The sequence below is a fragment of the Podarcis gaigeae genome (genome assembly GCF_964106915.1).
Source record: "Podarcis gaigeae genome assembly, chromosome: 15".
Lineage (NCBI taxonomy): Eukaryota > Metazoa > Chordata > Lepidosauria > Squamata > Lacertidae > Podarcis > Podarcis gaigeae.
The window spans coordinates 30757315-30773152 of NC_139692.1; the positions used below are offsets into that span (position 1 = coordinate 30757315).

Consider the following 15838-nt stretch of genomic DNA (forward strand, 5'->3'; position numbering starts at 1 on the left):
TGGTTCTCCCCCCCCCCCCCCCACACACACTCCTCACTTAATCCCCACAACCCTGTGAGGTAGGTTAACCTGAGAGACAGTGACAGGCCTAAGGTCACCCAGTGAGCTTCACAGCTGAGTGGAGATTTGAATCCCTGGTCTTTCAGGTCCTAGTCCAATGCTCTAACCATTACACCACACTAGCTTTCAAAATACCCTTCTAGCCAGCCTGGAGTTCACATATACTAGGATTCATTTTGCATGAGGGAGCAGTCAAGACATGCTCTGTGCCATGAAGCAGACCAGTCCAGGACGGTAATTTTCTTATCACCTAATTTGCACTTCATGAGAACCAGGATAATGTTTGGAATGAATTTCCAGGAACCCAAATGTGGAAGGACCCCTATTCCTCTGTCCTGGGTTTCAGCACACTTGAGCTGGAGGCTCTTGCCCGAATCCCGAGAGCTGCTGCCAGTCAGTGTGGACAAAACTGAGTTAGATGGACCAGTGCCTGACCAGAGAATGCCTTGGTGCATGGACAGTTATTGCCACCAACATGATGCTAAGTGGGTGGAGTTCCTTGATCCATGCACCTCTTCCCCCATAGCTGCAACGCAGTGTGGATCTTTCTGATCTGTCACCAGTCCAGAGGATGCTCCAGGGAATACAGTGGTACCTTGGTACTCGAATGGCTTGGCTCCCAAACAAATTGGCTCCCAAACACTGCAAGCCTCCTGGAAGTGAGTGTTCTGGTTTATGAACGTTTTTTGGAAGCCAAACGTCCAACGTGGCTTTCGATTGAGTGCAGGAAGCTCCTGCAGCCTATCGGGCCGCACCTTGGTTTTCGAACCGTTTCGGGAGTTGAACGGACATTCGGAATGAATTAGGTTCAAGAACCAAGGTACCACTTTATATCCATTTCTCAATTCCTTTTCCCCTCTTCTCTTTTTAAGCAGAAGTGGGGCAATGCTGTTGGACTCCAACTCCCATCAGCCTCAGTCACTTTGACCAATGGCCAGGTGTGATGGAAGCTGGGGTTCAGCAACGTCTGGGACCTCGCTGAATCACCAGGGTAGATAAGTGCTTGGACTGAGAGAGAATAGGGGCAAGGAAAGGCTCCAGAGCTCAGGAGGACCAATTTGAGGACACCAGTGGGCAAAAGGGTGCATGACCGTAAGAGCCAGGGTTCAAGGTCCAAGTCCCACCTCCCCACAAACTTGTTTTCCTCAATACCTCACGGATTGCCTGAACCCCTCATACCCCAGAGCTTGATCATTCAGATTATCTGCAGGAGCATCATTGCTTATTTCCTGAGTTGGTGAGGCTCATTTGACAGTAACAAAGAACTAAGCCTTTGGTGTCATTGGTCCAGTCCTGTGGAACACACTACGAACAAAGATTTAGCAGGTGCCTTCTGTGCCAACTTTTAAAACACTTGATGGAAACTTCTCTTTCCTTCAGGCGTAAGCAGGCAATTAAGAATACACCTTTCCGCAATAATTAACTGATGTGTGTTTTCAACTCTTTTTAAGGATTTATTGTACAGTTTATTGGATTTTAATATTGTAAACCACTTTGATACATATTTTTGATGGTATACCATTACTGTATATAAATATTTTTAGAAATAAATGAAACTATGTGGCCTTGGTCTATTCTCACTCACAGCTGGGTGCCTGCCCTGTAAAGCGAGTTTAGCAATGATCTCCTCCCCAAGGGGAAAAAGTTATGAAATACTGTGTCAAAGAGAAGTTCTATGGCAGGTGTGGGGAACATCTGGGGCCCTCTAGATGTTGCTGGACTACAACTGCCATCATTCCTGACCATTCTGGCTGAAGGGGCTGATGAGATTTAGAGTCTGGTAACTGCTGGAGGGCTGCAATACTCCCCACTCCTGTTCCACAGATACGGCTGGAAGCTGTGCAATGTAATGACCGTAATAACTTCTTCAAAAACCAGAAGAATTCAAGGGCCAAGGGTCACTGTGGGTGATAAAGATATAAAATGGGTTTATGGTTGGAAGGCTACAGACCATGGGTAGGCAAACTAAGGCCCGTGGACCCAATAACCTTCTAAATCCAGCCCTTGGACGGTCCGGGAATCAGCGTGTTTTTACGTGAGTAGAATGTGTGCTTTTATTTAAAATGCATCTCTGGGTTATTTGTGGGGCATAGGAATTCATTCATCCCCCCCAAAAAATATAGTCCGGCCCCCACAAGGTCTGAGGGACAGTGGACCGGCCCCCTGCTGAAAAAGTTTGCTGACCCCTGCTACAGACAGTTGCTCCCAGGAACAGTCCTGCACTGCCTCCTAGTGGCCATCATTAGAAATACAGTGCTGGTCATGCATCCATTTCTACCCAAACTATTCCAATTTATGCTCATTTCCCAATGTCTCTTGCCATGTTCAAGATTCCTAAATCATTATCATCACCACCAATTTATTTATCATCTTCTATAAGTAACTGTCTTACGGCGATTTGCACACTAAAACAGCACAAAAACAGCAAAATACATTTAAAACAAGACTAAAACCTTGGAATCATAGAATTGTTCGAGTTGGAATGGACCCCCAGGGGTCATCTAGTCCAGCCCCTACATGCAGGAATCACAGCTAAAGAATCTTTAACATGTGGACATCTGATCTCTGTTTTAAAACTTCTAATGAAGCAGATTCCGCCACCTTCTGAGGTGGTCCTGTTCCACTGCCAAGCAGCTCCATCAGAAAGTTATTCCTAATGTTTCATCGGAATCTCCTTTCTTGTCATTTGAACCCACTGGTTTGGGTTCTCTACTCCCGAACAGCAGTAACGTGACACCCTTTCAGATAACTGAAGATGGCTATCCTCTCACCTCTTCCCCAGGCTAAACATACACAGTTCCCTCAACCCTGCCTCATAAGGCTTGGTTTCCAGGCCCTCAATTATCATTGGTCACCCTCCCCAGCACACCTAAACTAAGTAGAGGCTCTTGGTGCTGCTGGACAACACCTCATTCTCTGGGACCATGGGCCATCCTGCCTACAGCTGATGGGAGTGCAGTCCAGCAATCTAGACAGCCACTTTCCACACACCCCTGGCCCCAAAATAGCACATCCATATCAGAACAAAACCTGCAGCCTAAGTCCATGCTTAACAGAAGTCCCCACCACCCCACTTTCAGCTCTATATGTTTTGCAGATAGCAAGGGAAACAGCAAACGTCAGGATGTGAATTTCTGACACCATAACCAAATTTATTAGGAATATTTACACAAATCGTCAACACTTAAACTTCTGTTGCTCCTACTTACAGCCTCTCAGGAAGGCCCCTCTCTAGCTCAGCTAGCAGGGAGGAGGATGGTGCAGACAGTCCACTCTTGATCCCCAGACAAAGACCCCACACCCACAAAGAGATCTTTGTTTCTTAACGTTAGGCCAGTTCTGAGCAGGAGTCTCTTCTGAAATGGAGGCCTGTGTGGGCATCCATTGAGGGGTGGGTGGGAACGCCTCCTCCTTAGGTCTTTATGGCTGTGTCCCGAGACTTGTAGGCCACACCGCGACTCTTCAGTTCCCGGACGATGCCTGCAGCAATAAAAAGCATGACGTATGTTTAAGGGGTGGGGAGAAGAGGCAAGGAAGTAAAAGGAAAAGGTATGTAGCATTAGCAACCCTGCAGCTAGCTAATTAGCAAAATCCAAAAAAAAGCTTTGTCATAGTGGGTTTTATCAACATCTCTGTGTGTAAGTATCACATCGTGAAACTGCAAATTTCCTAACCAGCTGCAAGGTTAATCTTTCTGTGAGCCTAGTTCTTCCTTTTCCTCCCCCATTATATACATAAACTAAGATAAGAAGAGCCTGCTGGATTAGGCCAATGGCCCATCGAGATCAGTATCCTGTTTGCACAATGCCAAGCAGGCACATTTTCTGGGAAACCCTCAGGCAGGATTTGAGCACCAGAGCACTCCAGTTTCCAGCAACTGGTATCCAGAAGCATCGCTGCCCCCAACTGTGAAAGCAGAGCATAGCCATCATGGATGGTAGACAGATTGCCCTTTCCTCAATGCTTTTTTAAAAGCCATCCAATTGCTGGCCATCGTTACCTTCTGTGGGAGTGAGTTCCATAGTTTAACTATGAACTGCACGAGGACTTTCTTTCATCTGTCCTGAAACTTCTAAAATTCAACTTCATTAGATGTCCATGAGTTCTAGTGATATTATGAAAGCTCTTCCCCTCAAGACAGAAATGCCCAGATGAGCACAGGCTCAGTAGCAAAAAAGGTGGAAATGTCTAAGGTTATCAACCCAGGTTAACCTCATGTCCAGCTCGTTGGCTTCTCATTAGGGGATCTAGGTGGCCAGAAGAGGATGCTGGACTAAAAGGGTCCCCTTGGGTCTGACTGAGCAGCTTATCTTTGTGAGCAAGGAAAGACTTTTAATTCTTACTAAAAGCCTGGCAAGTTACCTTGGGGTAGGCGGCCAGTCACAGACACTGCGTACACACCGGGCTTGAAGTTACCTGGGGAAAGAGAACACATTCTGGTTATCACTCCTTAAACCAACAATTTTACGAAAAGGGAGCCTGGGCCATCCTGAATAGCAGTGAAGAAACATGGACGAAAACACTATTACTCCCCACCTTGGCAAACCTGTAGGGTTGCTGTCAGGAAAACTGAGAATCAAACCACTGCAAAAAGGGTTTAAAGAAAGTAATAATAGGATGGGGGGGGTGGAAGGTCCCCAAGTGTGTGGGGCAATGGAAGAGGTTATAAAAAGCTGCTTCAATTGCAAATGGTAGCAGACCAAAAGGGAAACGCAGAGGAAACAACAAACCGCCTGAAGATTTACAGCCAGTTCCAGAGAAATGGGGTTGATCTGCCTTTTCATTTGCCATAATTATGCTGAAGGCGGAGTGTGAGAGGACACAAGGGGGTGGACTTACTGATTCTCTGCCACTTGGAGACCCAGCTGTCCTCAGGGCTCATCATGGCAATAATGCTGCAAGAGGACAAGGAGAGTTAGAACTGCAGGAACACGTCACACCAACTAGGCTTACTCTGAGGACGATGCACTTGTGGGTTTCAGCCTGAAGGGATCCCTCACCTCACTCATCCACAGATAACACTGCTTGTTCACCTTGAATGTACAGGGCTGCTTTATACTATGGCCCATCTAACCCAGCATTGTTTATTTTGAGTGGCAGCAACTCTCAGGAGGTCTTAAACAAAAGTAATTTCCTGCTCATTATCTGGAGATTTTCACAGCACATGCTTTGCCAATGAACGCCCCGTTCTCTCCTCACTGCATACATCCACTGCCCACAAAGGCACCAAGAATGATCAAAAGCAACCAGTATTCCAGCCTTCTTGGGAACTTGCCTTCTTGGGCCTAATATACTAACAAGGCTACTACTATATTATGTGTCTAAAGCAGATGTAGGGAATCTTTGGCCCCCCAGGTATTGCTGACCTCTAACTCCCATCAGCCCTGGAAAGCATGGCCATTGCCCTGGGAAGATGGGTGCTGTAGTTCAACAGCAAAATCTCTTTTCTGACTTGGAAACCGTCACTGAAGTTTGAAAACAGTAGCATCATCTTTTCATACCGAAATTCACTGGTTCCCTGAACTTGTCCATTATTTCTAGGCAGAGGAGAGGGCAACTCTTTGATTCTTTTCCTGTTCCACACAAGAGGCCACGGGACTCAGTTACATAATCCACATGTGGGGAGAATTATTAGGCTGAGAGGCAGGCAACTGCTCCTCTTTGCCTGTGTCAGTTGCCTTCCCTTGCACATGAGCCCAGCTCATTCCAACATCTTGCATCTCTAAGGAACTTGGCTTCCTACTTAACACTGCATACCATGGATAATTGCCCTGCTATCATTTCTATGATCATTCAGCTGGATGAAGAGACACAAGTCAAAAAACACAAGTCATTGGCTGCTTACACTCAAATGACCAAAAAACCTTACCAGAAAAATGGCTGTGGGTGCCACACCACAGCCAAGCACACATTGCAACCTAGTGTATTTAATGCTTGCCCCAAGCCTAATATCAGCAAGGGGTGAGTAGTGTGGTAGAAAAAGGTATTGATAGATAGCCTAAGATGTGAAGGCAGTGTGAAGAGGATATTGGGTGAAAGGATGTTGTAAGAGCCAAGATGTCTCCGATGCTACTTTTGCTCTTTTGATAGGGTTGTTAGCTAACTGCAACCTCTGCTTATTACATGACTTAATTTCTACACATGTGTAAACAGAATGCCTCTATATAAGCCCATGTAACTTATAGGCCTATGGACTTCTTTGGGTTCCCAAGCAGCTGCTGTTGTTCTAACCAAGCAAAGCTGCCTTAAAGCATCACAAATGGGTGTGGTTAACTGAAAAAAATCCACTGCAGAATGATGTGAATGCCAGAGAAGACTGCAGGCCCATGGGTTTCCCCTGCTCTGGACAATCTTTTTGGGGAGGGATTTCTATAAGTTCTTTTAAGTGAGTAAATACTGCATTTTTATTCAGTCGTACCTTGGATCCCAAATGCCCTGGAACTCAGATGTTTTGGCTCCGAACACCACAAAACCGGAAGTGATTGTTCCAGTTTGCAAACGTTCTTTTGGAATCCAAATGTCCAACGGGGCTTCCACGGCTTCTGATTGGCTGCAAGCTGATTCCTGCAGCCAATCAGAAGCTGCAATTTGGTTTCCGAATGTTTTGGAACTCGAAAGGACTTCCGGAAGGGACCCCACTCGACTTCCAAGGTGCGATTGTATTGTTATATGCTGCATTGGGTTCTTCTGGTCAAGCAGGTGTAAGAAATCCAATAACTAATAATAGTAAGCAGACTCACCCATCAAAAGAAGAGCTGGTGCAATCATAAACCATCTCACGGTTCCCCTTCATCTGAAGGTAGGAGTCACAATTGTCACAACCATCAAACTCAAACTGGTCAATGGTCTGAAGAACAAGATGAAATTAAATCAGGAAAAGGAACTCAAAAGGAAGCTTCTACAATTAGAGGTTGAATAAAACAAACAAAAAAAACCTGCTGGAGCACAACCTTTTCAAGGAATCATTCCATCATTTCCTCACAATGCAACCAATGAGAATTATTATAAGTAAATTCATTTCTAAAACTTGTAAAAAATAAATAAAAATTAAGCACAAAAAAACCAATCCAGACGCCAACACTGTGGCCAAATCAAAATGTATTATATGGGCGCTTGGTTTATTGTGATTGTTTTATTGATAAGTAAATGAATTATGAATGACCCACACCTCTCATACATCTATCCACTTATTAGGTGAGTTATAAATAAAGTCAAGTCAGGCTAAAGAAATGTCAAAATAAAATTTTCAAAATCTTTGCTCGATAGTGATAGGATATCAGGTGCTGACAGGACTGGGGAACTGGCCTCCAAAGAGTCTCAAGGTCCTGCCCCAGAAGAGAGTGTTAAGTCTGAGAGCCAGTGGTGGTGTCATGGTCATACTAGAGCCTTAGAGACAAGGGTTAAAATCCCTGACTTGGCCATGAAGCTTGATGGGTAATCTATGGAGGCAGTCAGTGCCTCTCACCCTAGCTCACCTCACAGGTTGTTGTGGGGATTAAATGAGGAGGGGCAGAACCATGTACGCCCCCTTGAGAACTTTGGAAGAGAAAGTGACATATACATTCAACACAATAAGTAATTAAATACTTATTAGTTGGTAAGAGAAAGTGACATATACATTCAACACAATAAGTAATTAAATACTTATTAGTTGGTCTCTAAGGTGTTGGGGGAAAACTGGACAATTTTTTAATTTACTTTAATTAAATAAATAAATAAATACAGTACAGTAATAACTCTAGCAACTTCTGCCATGAGCCACAATGGCTAAATCAGTAGCTCCATGGTCTGGAAGCACACCGTAAACAGGCAACAAGGGTAGGGGTAAAAAAAGCCCCCCCCCCCCTGCTTTGTAGGGAGATCCCCAGGGGCAAAGGACCCACACTGGCTCCCTCCAGGATGGTTCCCCGTAATTAAAAAAGGGACTTCCGGTTTATCCGGAAGTGGAACCGGACAACATACACACTCACCTTCACAAGTGAGCAGAGCAGGCAGGCCCGCAAGTGACGCAGGTCTTTGGGCACCGTCTCCAGAGCCATGGCGGCGACCGACCGAGCAGCGGCGAGCGGGTCCGGCTTTAGAAAGGAAGAAATAAACAAAGGGGTGGAGTGACGGAATGCGTCACTTCTGCTGCGACGACACACGACTTCCGCCGCCTCTGCCCACCCAACAGACACTCTATGGTTCCATCGCTTTCCCCTCCTGCACACACTCAAGCCTGCCTAATCTCTTTGTGCGCACGCGCGGAGCTCCTCGCGCGAGCTGGCAGGCTTCGGCGAAATCGCTCCTCCCTTGTTGTCTTGGCGACGGCGCGCGGCAGTCGCTTAATTCGACGGCGGCTCTCGCGCGTGCGCCTTCTTGGGTGTAGCGACCGTTTTGTGGTTGTGAAGTGAGGCGGAGGCGGGGGAGGGGACAGGAGATTCGCGCCCAAATAAAATAAAAACATTTCAGCAGTGTTTCCTCCGCGGAAGTTTTCTCACAGAAATTGTATCGCCTTAAAAATGAAAGCACAGCGCTGGAACCTCTTTTTAAATTCTATTTTGTAGGATATTCGAAATCAGTTAAAAAAAAACAACAACACTAGAAATGGCCCTGATGTGAATTTGTGGGGGAATCCTCTCATCGCCATTGCTGTATTTATTATTAAAAATAACTTCATGTTGTTTTTCCCCCCACTTTTTGTATGTTGAGAAACTTAATGTTTTGAGATGAAAAAACCTTTCCCCACATAACTCAGAATATGCATGCATATTATAAATGTGCATTAAGAACTCCAGACCAGCTTAAATAAAGATGTTCTGAAGCAAACTGTAAAAAAAAAGATGGAGAAGGGTTTTAATGCTATTTTTAAAAAAAGATTTTCATTTGTTATTGCCCCCAACTTTGTATGTTGATATTTTGTGATAAAATTGAAACCGCTTTCCCAAAAAAATATTTATCTAAGAAAACAGAAAATGGTTTGATGCATATATACCTCACACACTCATAAAGAACCCCTGTACATATCACTAACTCTAAAGTAAGCTCCACAGTGTTCAGTGGTGCTTACTTCTAAGTAAGCAGACGGATTGCATGCACACACTTTCTTGGGGCTTGGAAAGATAAATAGGGGATACCTAGCTGTAATACTAAACTGAACAGAGTGGAACCTACTCCTGAATAAAGACACATGGGCTGGACTGGAAGAATAAGACGGCCCAATAGCTGAGGCAGCAGAAGCAAGGTTTTGGATGGAGAATTTGGGGTTTTTCTTAACACCAGGCTAGAAGAGGGTCAGATCTGGCCAATGCGGTTAAATGGGAAGGGCTGTAGCTCAGTGACAGAGCATCTGCTTTGTGTGCAGAAAGTCCCAAGTTCAATCCCTGGCACCTCCAGGTAGGGTTGGGAGAGATCTCCATCTGAGACCCTGAAGAGCTGCTGCCAATCAGTGCAGACAATAGTGACCTAGTCCTAGAGGGACCAGTGGTCTGATTCAATGTAAGGCAGCTTTCTATATGATCCTTTATGTAAGGTTAACAGATTTTTTTCAAAGAATCCGGGGACGCTTTTTAAAAAAAGAGAGAGAGAGAAATTTATTAAAAAGAAAATAAGTAATATCTTCTCTTCTGTGGTCTCCTCTGTCGCGCGGTCTTCCTCTGGGCGTGCTCTCTTGGAGCGCTAGCTGCCATGGAGTAGGCTCGGGTCAGGCCTGGGTTCGGCCACATGTTCTTGCCCTCCCGGTGCTCTCCTACCTCTCCTTCTCAGCGGTGGCAGTGGCGCAGCAAAGTCAGGGCTCCCCTCTTTTTTCTCCTTCCTCTTTCTCTTCCTTCTCCTCTCCTCCTCCCTGCATCAGCTCTGGGGTTTTTACTGGCCCTGGAGCACCACTGGGCAGTCAGCCAGGTGGCTGGGCAGTCTCGCTCCCAGCTCGATTTGGATCACGAGGGGGGGTGTCAGCGGTTCCCCCAGTTGACGTGCCGGGCGTCCCCGGTTCCCCCTTGGCAGTGGCAGCAGCAGTCTCAGCAGCCCAGACCCAGCCTGGTAGTGCAGTTGGCTCTGGCTGGCTTCAGGAGCTGCTCACTGCCATGGCGCCCGCCATTTTGCCTCACCGGAAGTCCCCATATGATGTATCTTATGCCGCTGAACCAAGCACGCAACAATAAATCTACACCACTTAAAATATAAATCCAAGGACATTAAATAAAATCTGGGGACATTCCGGGGACGGATAGATTTGTAAATCCAGGGACTGTCCCGTGGAAATGGGGACATCTGGTAACCATACCTTTATGGCCCAATGATGCAAACAGAGATGCTCAGGAGCATCACTGTGCAACCCTGTGCACCAGGAGATTTAGCTGTGTGCTGTTTATAGAGTCGTGTCTTCTGCCTCCCAGCATCCCCATTGTTGGCCTGAGGTGGACTCTGATTTAGATGATGCCCCACTTGAGGAGGAGCCCTCAGCACCGACTTCTACAGAGCATGGTGCTTCTTCCATCATCCTTGGGGTCCCTACAACTCTTCCCAGCTAGGAGGGCCCATTGGGAGCTGGCCAAGGTCCTGATGGACAGCTTCACCCTGAATGAGGCTCTGTTAATCTGACCACTTGCCCTCCGGGCCCCAAATCCCCAGCAGAACAGGATATTTAGCAGAGGTGGCGCTGTTTCAGGGTGCTGCTAACACAGGAAGCCTTAGAAGGATTTCTTTTTGTCCCCCCGCCCTCTTCACACAAGACCAAACCAATCCCAGATCCATTTTTAGCCCTTTACCTCATGCATATTAGAAGCCAATGTACAGAGATTAAAAATAATTTATTTCTGAGGAATGAGGAAGAGGCATCTTCTTGAACATAGGCACCCAGTGACTTTATACAGGAAAAAAATAACAGCCACATGAAGAGCTTCACATGTGGATAAATATATTAGCAAAATAAATAGGTTTGAGCATATCCCCATATTCAAACAATCTCTATCTCTTAAACATAAATATATCGTTTTGCATACTTATGTACATAAACATTATTTCTTCCTTTTTTTGGTTTACAAAAGTACCCAAGTGCCTGCAATGTAGACTCAGGAAATGTAATTAAAAAGTACAAAAATAAATTCCTCGTTCACATTTCAAAGGGTCTGAGGTTTCCAGGAGGAAGGAGCAGACTGCCAGGAGCTGAAGGCATCTTGGGGGAAGGGTGCCAACATCCAACCCCTTCGCTGGTTGCCCATTTGTAATAACTTTAACTTTGGAGCTATCAGCTCTAGACTGTATCCTGTAGTTTTATTCCCCCTTAATAACAGTGTGTGTTTTGATTTTGACTGAAACAGAACTGAAGTCAAAATAACACCCGTGCTTTGCAACTCCTTCGAGAGAAGATTTCAAAACATCAGAAGGAGCTCTGCCGTTTTGTATTGCCACATTTTGGCTCTGAAGATATTTTCCAGTATCAGAGCAACCCTAACAGAACGGAAAGGAAAGATGTACTCATTTTAACTTCCCTCTTAAACGTGAGATAAATTGTGCTCCATTCAACAGGTACTCCTAGCATGGCAAAAATGTAAGCCACCCCATAGAACGGGCTTTGCCAACCTGGGACCCTCTGCAGATGTTCTGGACCATGGCTCCCATCAGCCACACGAGGGCACCAGGTTGGCAATGGTTTTCAAATAACTTCACTATGAAGGCAATGATTGATCCATAGACCACATGCCCTGTTGCTCTAGGGTGCTCCTTTGTTTTTGAAATGTTGATCAGGCCACCCTCTTCTTGTCTCCTAGCCAAGAAATTCAGATGCCCTCTGCCAAAAGCAACTCAAGCCTTTATTCCACGAGATGATGCTTTTAAATGCATCTCAGGAATGAAGAATCCAGAGAATCCAGCGAGAAAAATTGCAGAATCACAGTCCACAGTTTTAGTAACTGTTAAACTGGTTTAATTCTGTGGTGTGGACATGCCCTGAGGTGTGACCACAGATATATTACCCTTCAGGTTTCATTTCTCAGTGACGAAAAACCCGTGGCTGTGCTTCTTTTTGCCACACATGAGATTATTTATAACAATGTTGTCCACATTCCCAAACATTCTGTGTGAACACAGACAATCATTTATGAACTGGTAAAATACCACAGCATTTTTGTGCCACTGAGTAAGCAGGTTGTGTCGAGATGAAAGTCTTCCAGCCAAGCAGCTGTTTGCATGGGGATGTGTTACTGCTTGCTAAATACCAGTTTGTATTCCCTCGTAGCTGCAATAAGTCCTCATGTAAAAAACATAAACATGCAAACTTTTGCTCTAACTACCAAGTTCAACTCCTTATCTTCCTCAGTTAAAGCAGAATATAAATACTCTGCAGTAGATTGGATTTTTCACCAATGTGTGCTTGGACATCAAGAAATAAAAGCTCCTCCCTGTGGGCAATAGTATAAGAGGGAGCTTGCATAATATTTTGGTAGGAAGGCAAAATTAACAGGATTTAAATCTTTGGTGTGGGACTACCCTGTGAAGAACTGAAATCTTGGGGCATCTGCAAAATCAGCTAGGAAGCGTCCGGGTATCGCTGGCTCAAGCTTTGAGCGGTATATGGATCCAGCCTCCCTAAAGCTGACACTCAGTTAGTGCATCTGATATTTGCAACTCAAATAAGCTCTGAGCAGAGGCTGGCTCAGCCACAATGAGACTGATGAGAGTCCCATGTAACTCAAAAGTGTAATGCAGGTTTGAAATTCTCCTGTACCACCATTGCAATTTCCAGAGTGTTGGCAGGGCAGCTTGGGTGAGTTTCTCCCATGCATCTGATTTGGTGCAAAACTGAAAAGATGAAGAACATCCCCAAGTGGACAGGAGCAGGAGCTTAGCCAGGTTGGTGAGAGGGAATTGTGTGCTTGATCCTTACAAATTACGTTTGCTTTGAACCAGAACCTCATTGGGTGCCCCATCCCACACAAGATGGCAGAAAGAGGGACCAGGATGGGCCGATCTCTCTGCATGACCTCAAAACTGCACTGTATCATGCCTGATTTGTGTGGGGAGTGGATTTACCTGGGGTTTTCATTTTGGTGTTCAGCAGTACACAGATTACCAAACTTGCAAAGAGCTGCAGAGTGAAGGGGGGGGGACACCTTGTTTTTTTCTCCGCCCTTGAACTTCAAAAGGATTTGGCTCCTCGTGACACCAGGAACAAAAGGACCAAGCCTCCTCCTACCCCAGAAAGATGGCAGCTTTTTTGAAAACAGGCAAGTGACCTTGGCAGCTTATGTTTGTCAAATGTTGCATACAGATTAGGCAGGCAGGGAGCAAGCTGCGTAACCCTGATATTAACAGTGGGTGAAGCAGGGGCTGTGTGGACAAGGAGCTTCTTATGACTGACAACCACACCGCGGACAGGAAAGGCAAGTCAGAAAGTCCATTCTCTTTGCTGAGTTTCTGCGCTGTTTTTTGAATTCTCTGCAGCTGCCTAATACAGCAAATAAGTTCACCTCGTGTCAAACCGAATGTTCATAAACATCTGGGATATCGTCTTTAGACCCTGCAATTAGAAAATTAAGGTGAGCAACCACACTAGAATGTGCCACGTTGTTTATCTTTGATGGATCAATTTTCATTGTTGTACTGTGATGCTATCATCTTCACTGAATTTGCTCAATTTGTATGCTAGATGGTGGTGATGGTGATTTTATTTTAAATTATTATTTCTTAGCCACCCTCCAGCATGAGGTCCCAGGGCAGATTTCAACAATATTAAGACAGTTAAAATGAGATTACAATAAAGATAAGAGTGCTTTTAATATATACTTCTCAGGTGTTCAAAGGCCAAGGTAAAGAGGTGCACCTTCAGCACCTGGCAGAAACTGCATAGTAAAGGTAGCAGACACACCTCTGTGGGGAGGGAATTCCACAACTTAGGGGTTGCCCCAGAGAATGCCCTCTCTAGGGTCACCATACCTCCCTCCCCCAAAGCTTCTGAGAGTGGAGAAACTACTAAGAAGGCCTCCTCTTATCACCCAAGAAGCTATGCAGGGAAGAAAGCGGTCTTTCAGATATTTGAGGCCCTAAACCAGTTTTCTGTTGGGTCAGGTTTACAACTGCTGATGGAAGACAAGATTACAGAGGACCCTAAAGGAGGGATAGCAAACCTGTGCCCCTCCAGACATTGCTGGACTCCAACTCCCATCATTCCTGACCACTGTCTGTGCTGGCTAGGGCTGATGGGAGTTGGAGTCCAACAGGTTCCCCAGCCCAGCCCTCAGACCTGAGGCTTACCCTGAAGCTCTTGCAGAATTTGGCAGCTGAGGTAAAAGCTGGCATCATTTCCCATGGTGTCCAGCCTCGGATATTCCCCAGGACACATGGCCTTGCATTCCAGCCTGTCCGCCTGCTCCTGAGGCTCTGTGGCCGAGTGTGGCGAGGTTGCAAAATGATGCCCCGAGGGACCAGTTTCTAAGAGAGGCTGGACCTCTGCAGAGGAGGAGCAGCTTCCAGAAGCAGGACCAGGAGGGTGGGGAACGCTGCAGACAGGGGGCACATTTGAGTCTTCGGGCAAAGAGGATGGGGAAGCCTTGAGGGGGCATTTCCATCTCCTTCTACTGGGATGGATTTGCAAACAGCGTTTCTGAGACGTCCATGGCCCAACGGCACCACTGTCTGCTGCTTTGAGGTTTGACCTGTCTGCTGTGGAAAACTCTGGCTGTCCTTGCGGCAAGCAAGGGGGCTGTCTGGCTGAAGAGGCCTCCAGGGAGGCAGACCCCCCTTCTGGCGAAGGCATTTTCTCTGTCCGTCTTTGCGCCTGGGCGCCATGAGATCCTGTCTTGGCCCTTGGAGGTTTTGCCTTCCGCAAACCGGGTTCCTGGCCATTGGCACAGTCTGGGGGGCAGCGTCCGTAATGGTGGTGCCTGTGGAGGTGGTGGTGGTAATGGACATGGCTACTGGTCACCGGCGGCCGGCCTGCTGCCACCGAGTCCGCCGGCGGAGGCCGTGGGTCCCTCCACGCCGGAGAGGACGTGGGGCAGCTTTCTGCGGCCGACTTCTCAGAGCCACAGAAGGCAAATGGGTCGTAATCGCTGCTCAGGGAGCTGCGGAAAGTGGAGCAGCTTCCGTGGATGGCCTGGAGGCTCACGTCTGTGCAGTTCAGCATGGAATCGCTGGAGGATCCATGGCAAGGACCTGAGCTGGAGTCACTCCCGGGTCCGTCAGGGAGGTACCCGCTGGGCTCCGTGAGGTAACTCTCCCCGGAGCCACTGCTGTGGTGGTGATGATGCCGTCCATGGCGGATACCCCGGTGCGGAGGAATGGCACGGCTCGCTTTGGCCACGAGGGGCCCCCGGAGGCCTCGGCAGGAAGGCTGGTGCTGCAGCAGGCAGGTCCGGTGGGAGGGCAGGCCCGGCTCACAGCCCAGAGAGTCCTGGCGCTGAGGAACCAGCAGGCCTCGCGTGCGGGAGGGCTGGCGGCTACACCAAGGAGGCTCAAAGCCCACCGGCCGATAGGGCAAGTAATGCATGGTCCCCAAATCCAGCTGGGAGAGCTCTGGGGAGTGGAAGAAAGGGTGTCCGTGGGGGAGCGTCGAAGAGCAGCTTCCAGGGGGCATTTGAGGGACCGTCCGCGGGAAGTGGTACAAGGCACGCCCAGGGTGTTGCCGGAAGAAGCGGGGCCTCTGTCCTGGTCCTGAGTTATGGGGGTCCTCGTGGGAATGCCTGGGCAAGGCGGAGGGATCCCGGTCTAGGGAGGGAGAGAAGGAAACCACTTCAATCAGGGATTCTAAGCACCAACAAGCCCTCTCCCTACAACTGAGTAATCCCACCAAGAAGTTCCTTCC

General features: G+C 47.1%; 2 protein-coding genes across 4 annotated transcripts in view; both read right to left on the reverse strand.

Moving 5' to 3' along the window:
• Positions 1 to 3187: 3187 nt before the first annotated feature.
• Positions 3188 to 8294, reverse strand: SUPT4H1 (SPT4 homolog, DSIF elongation factor subunit). The gene is made up of 5 exons (XM_083714915.1): positions 8031 to 8294; positions 6801 to 6907; positions 4900 to 4955; positions 4423 to 4476; positions 3188 to 3540 (listed from the first exon to the last, which is right to left on the reverse strand). The coding sequence occupies exons 1-5, from the start codon at positions 8097 to 8099 to the stop codon at positions 3473 to 3475; spliced, it is 354 nt and encodes a 117-aa protein (XP_083571041.1). The 5' UTR covers positions 8100 to 8294; the 3' UTR covers positions 3188 to 3472.
• A 2534-nt stretch (positions 8295 to 10828) lies between these two features.
• The window catches only part of RNF43 (ring finger protein 43), a 51932-nt gene continuing 46922 nt past the window's right edge, over positions 10829 to 15838 (reverse strand). For 2 of the 3 annotated variants that reach the window (XM_083714474.1, XM_083714475.1), the window contains exons 8-9: positions 14290 to 15741; positions 10829 to 13555 (exon numbers count right to left, since the gene is read on the reverse strand). In XM_083714474.1, coding sequence (XP_083570600.1) covers positions 13512 to 13555; positions 14290 to 15741 — 1496 coding nt within the window. In that variant the 3' untranslated portion in view covers positions 10829 to 13511. The remainder of the gene's footprint in view (positions 13556 to 14289; positions 15742 to 15838) is intronic. The other variant, XR_014558335.1, reaches the window with a different exon arrangement.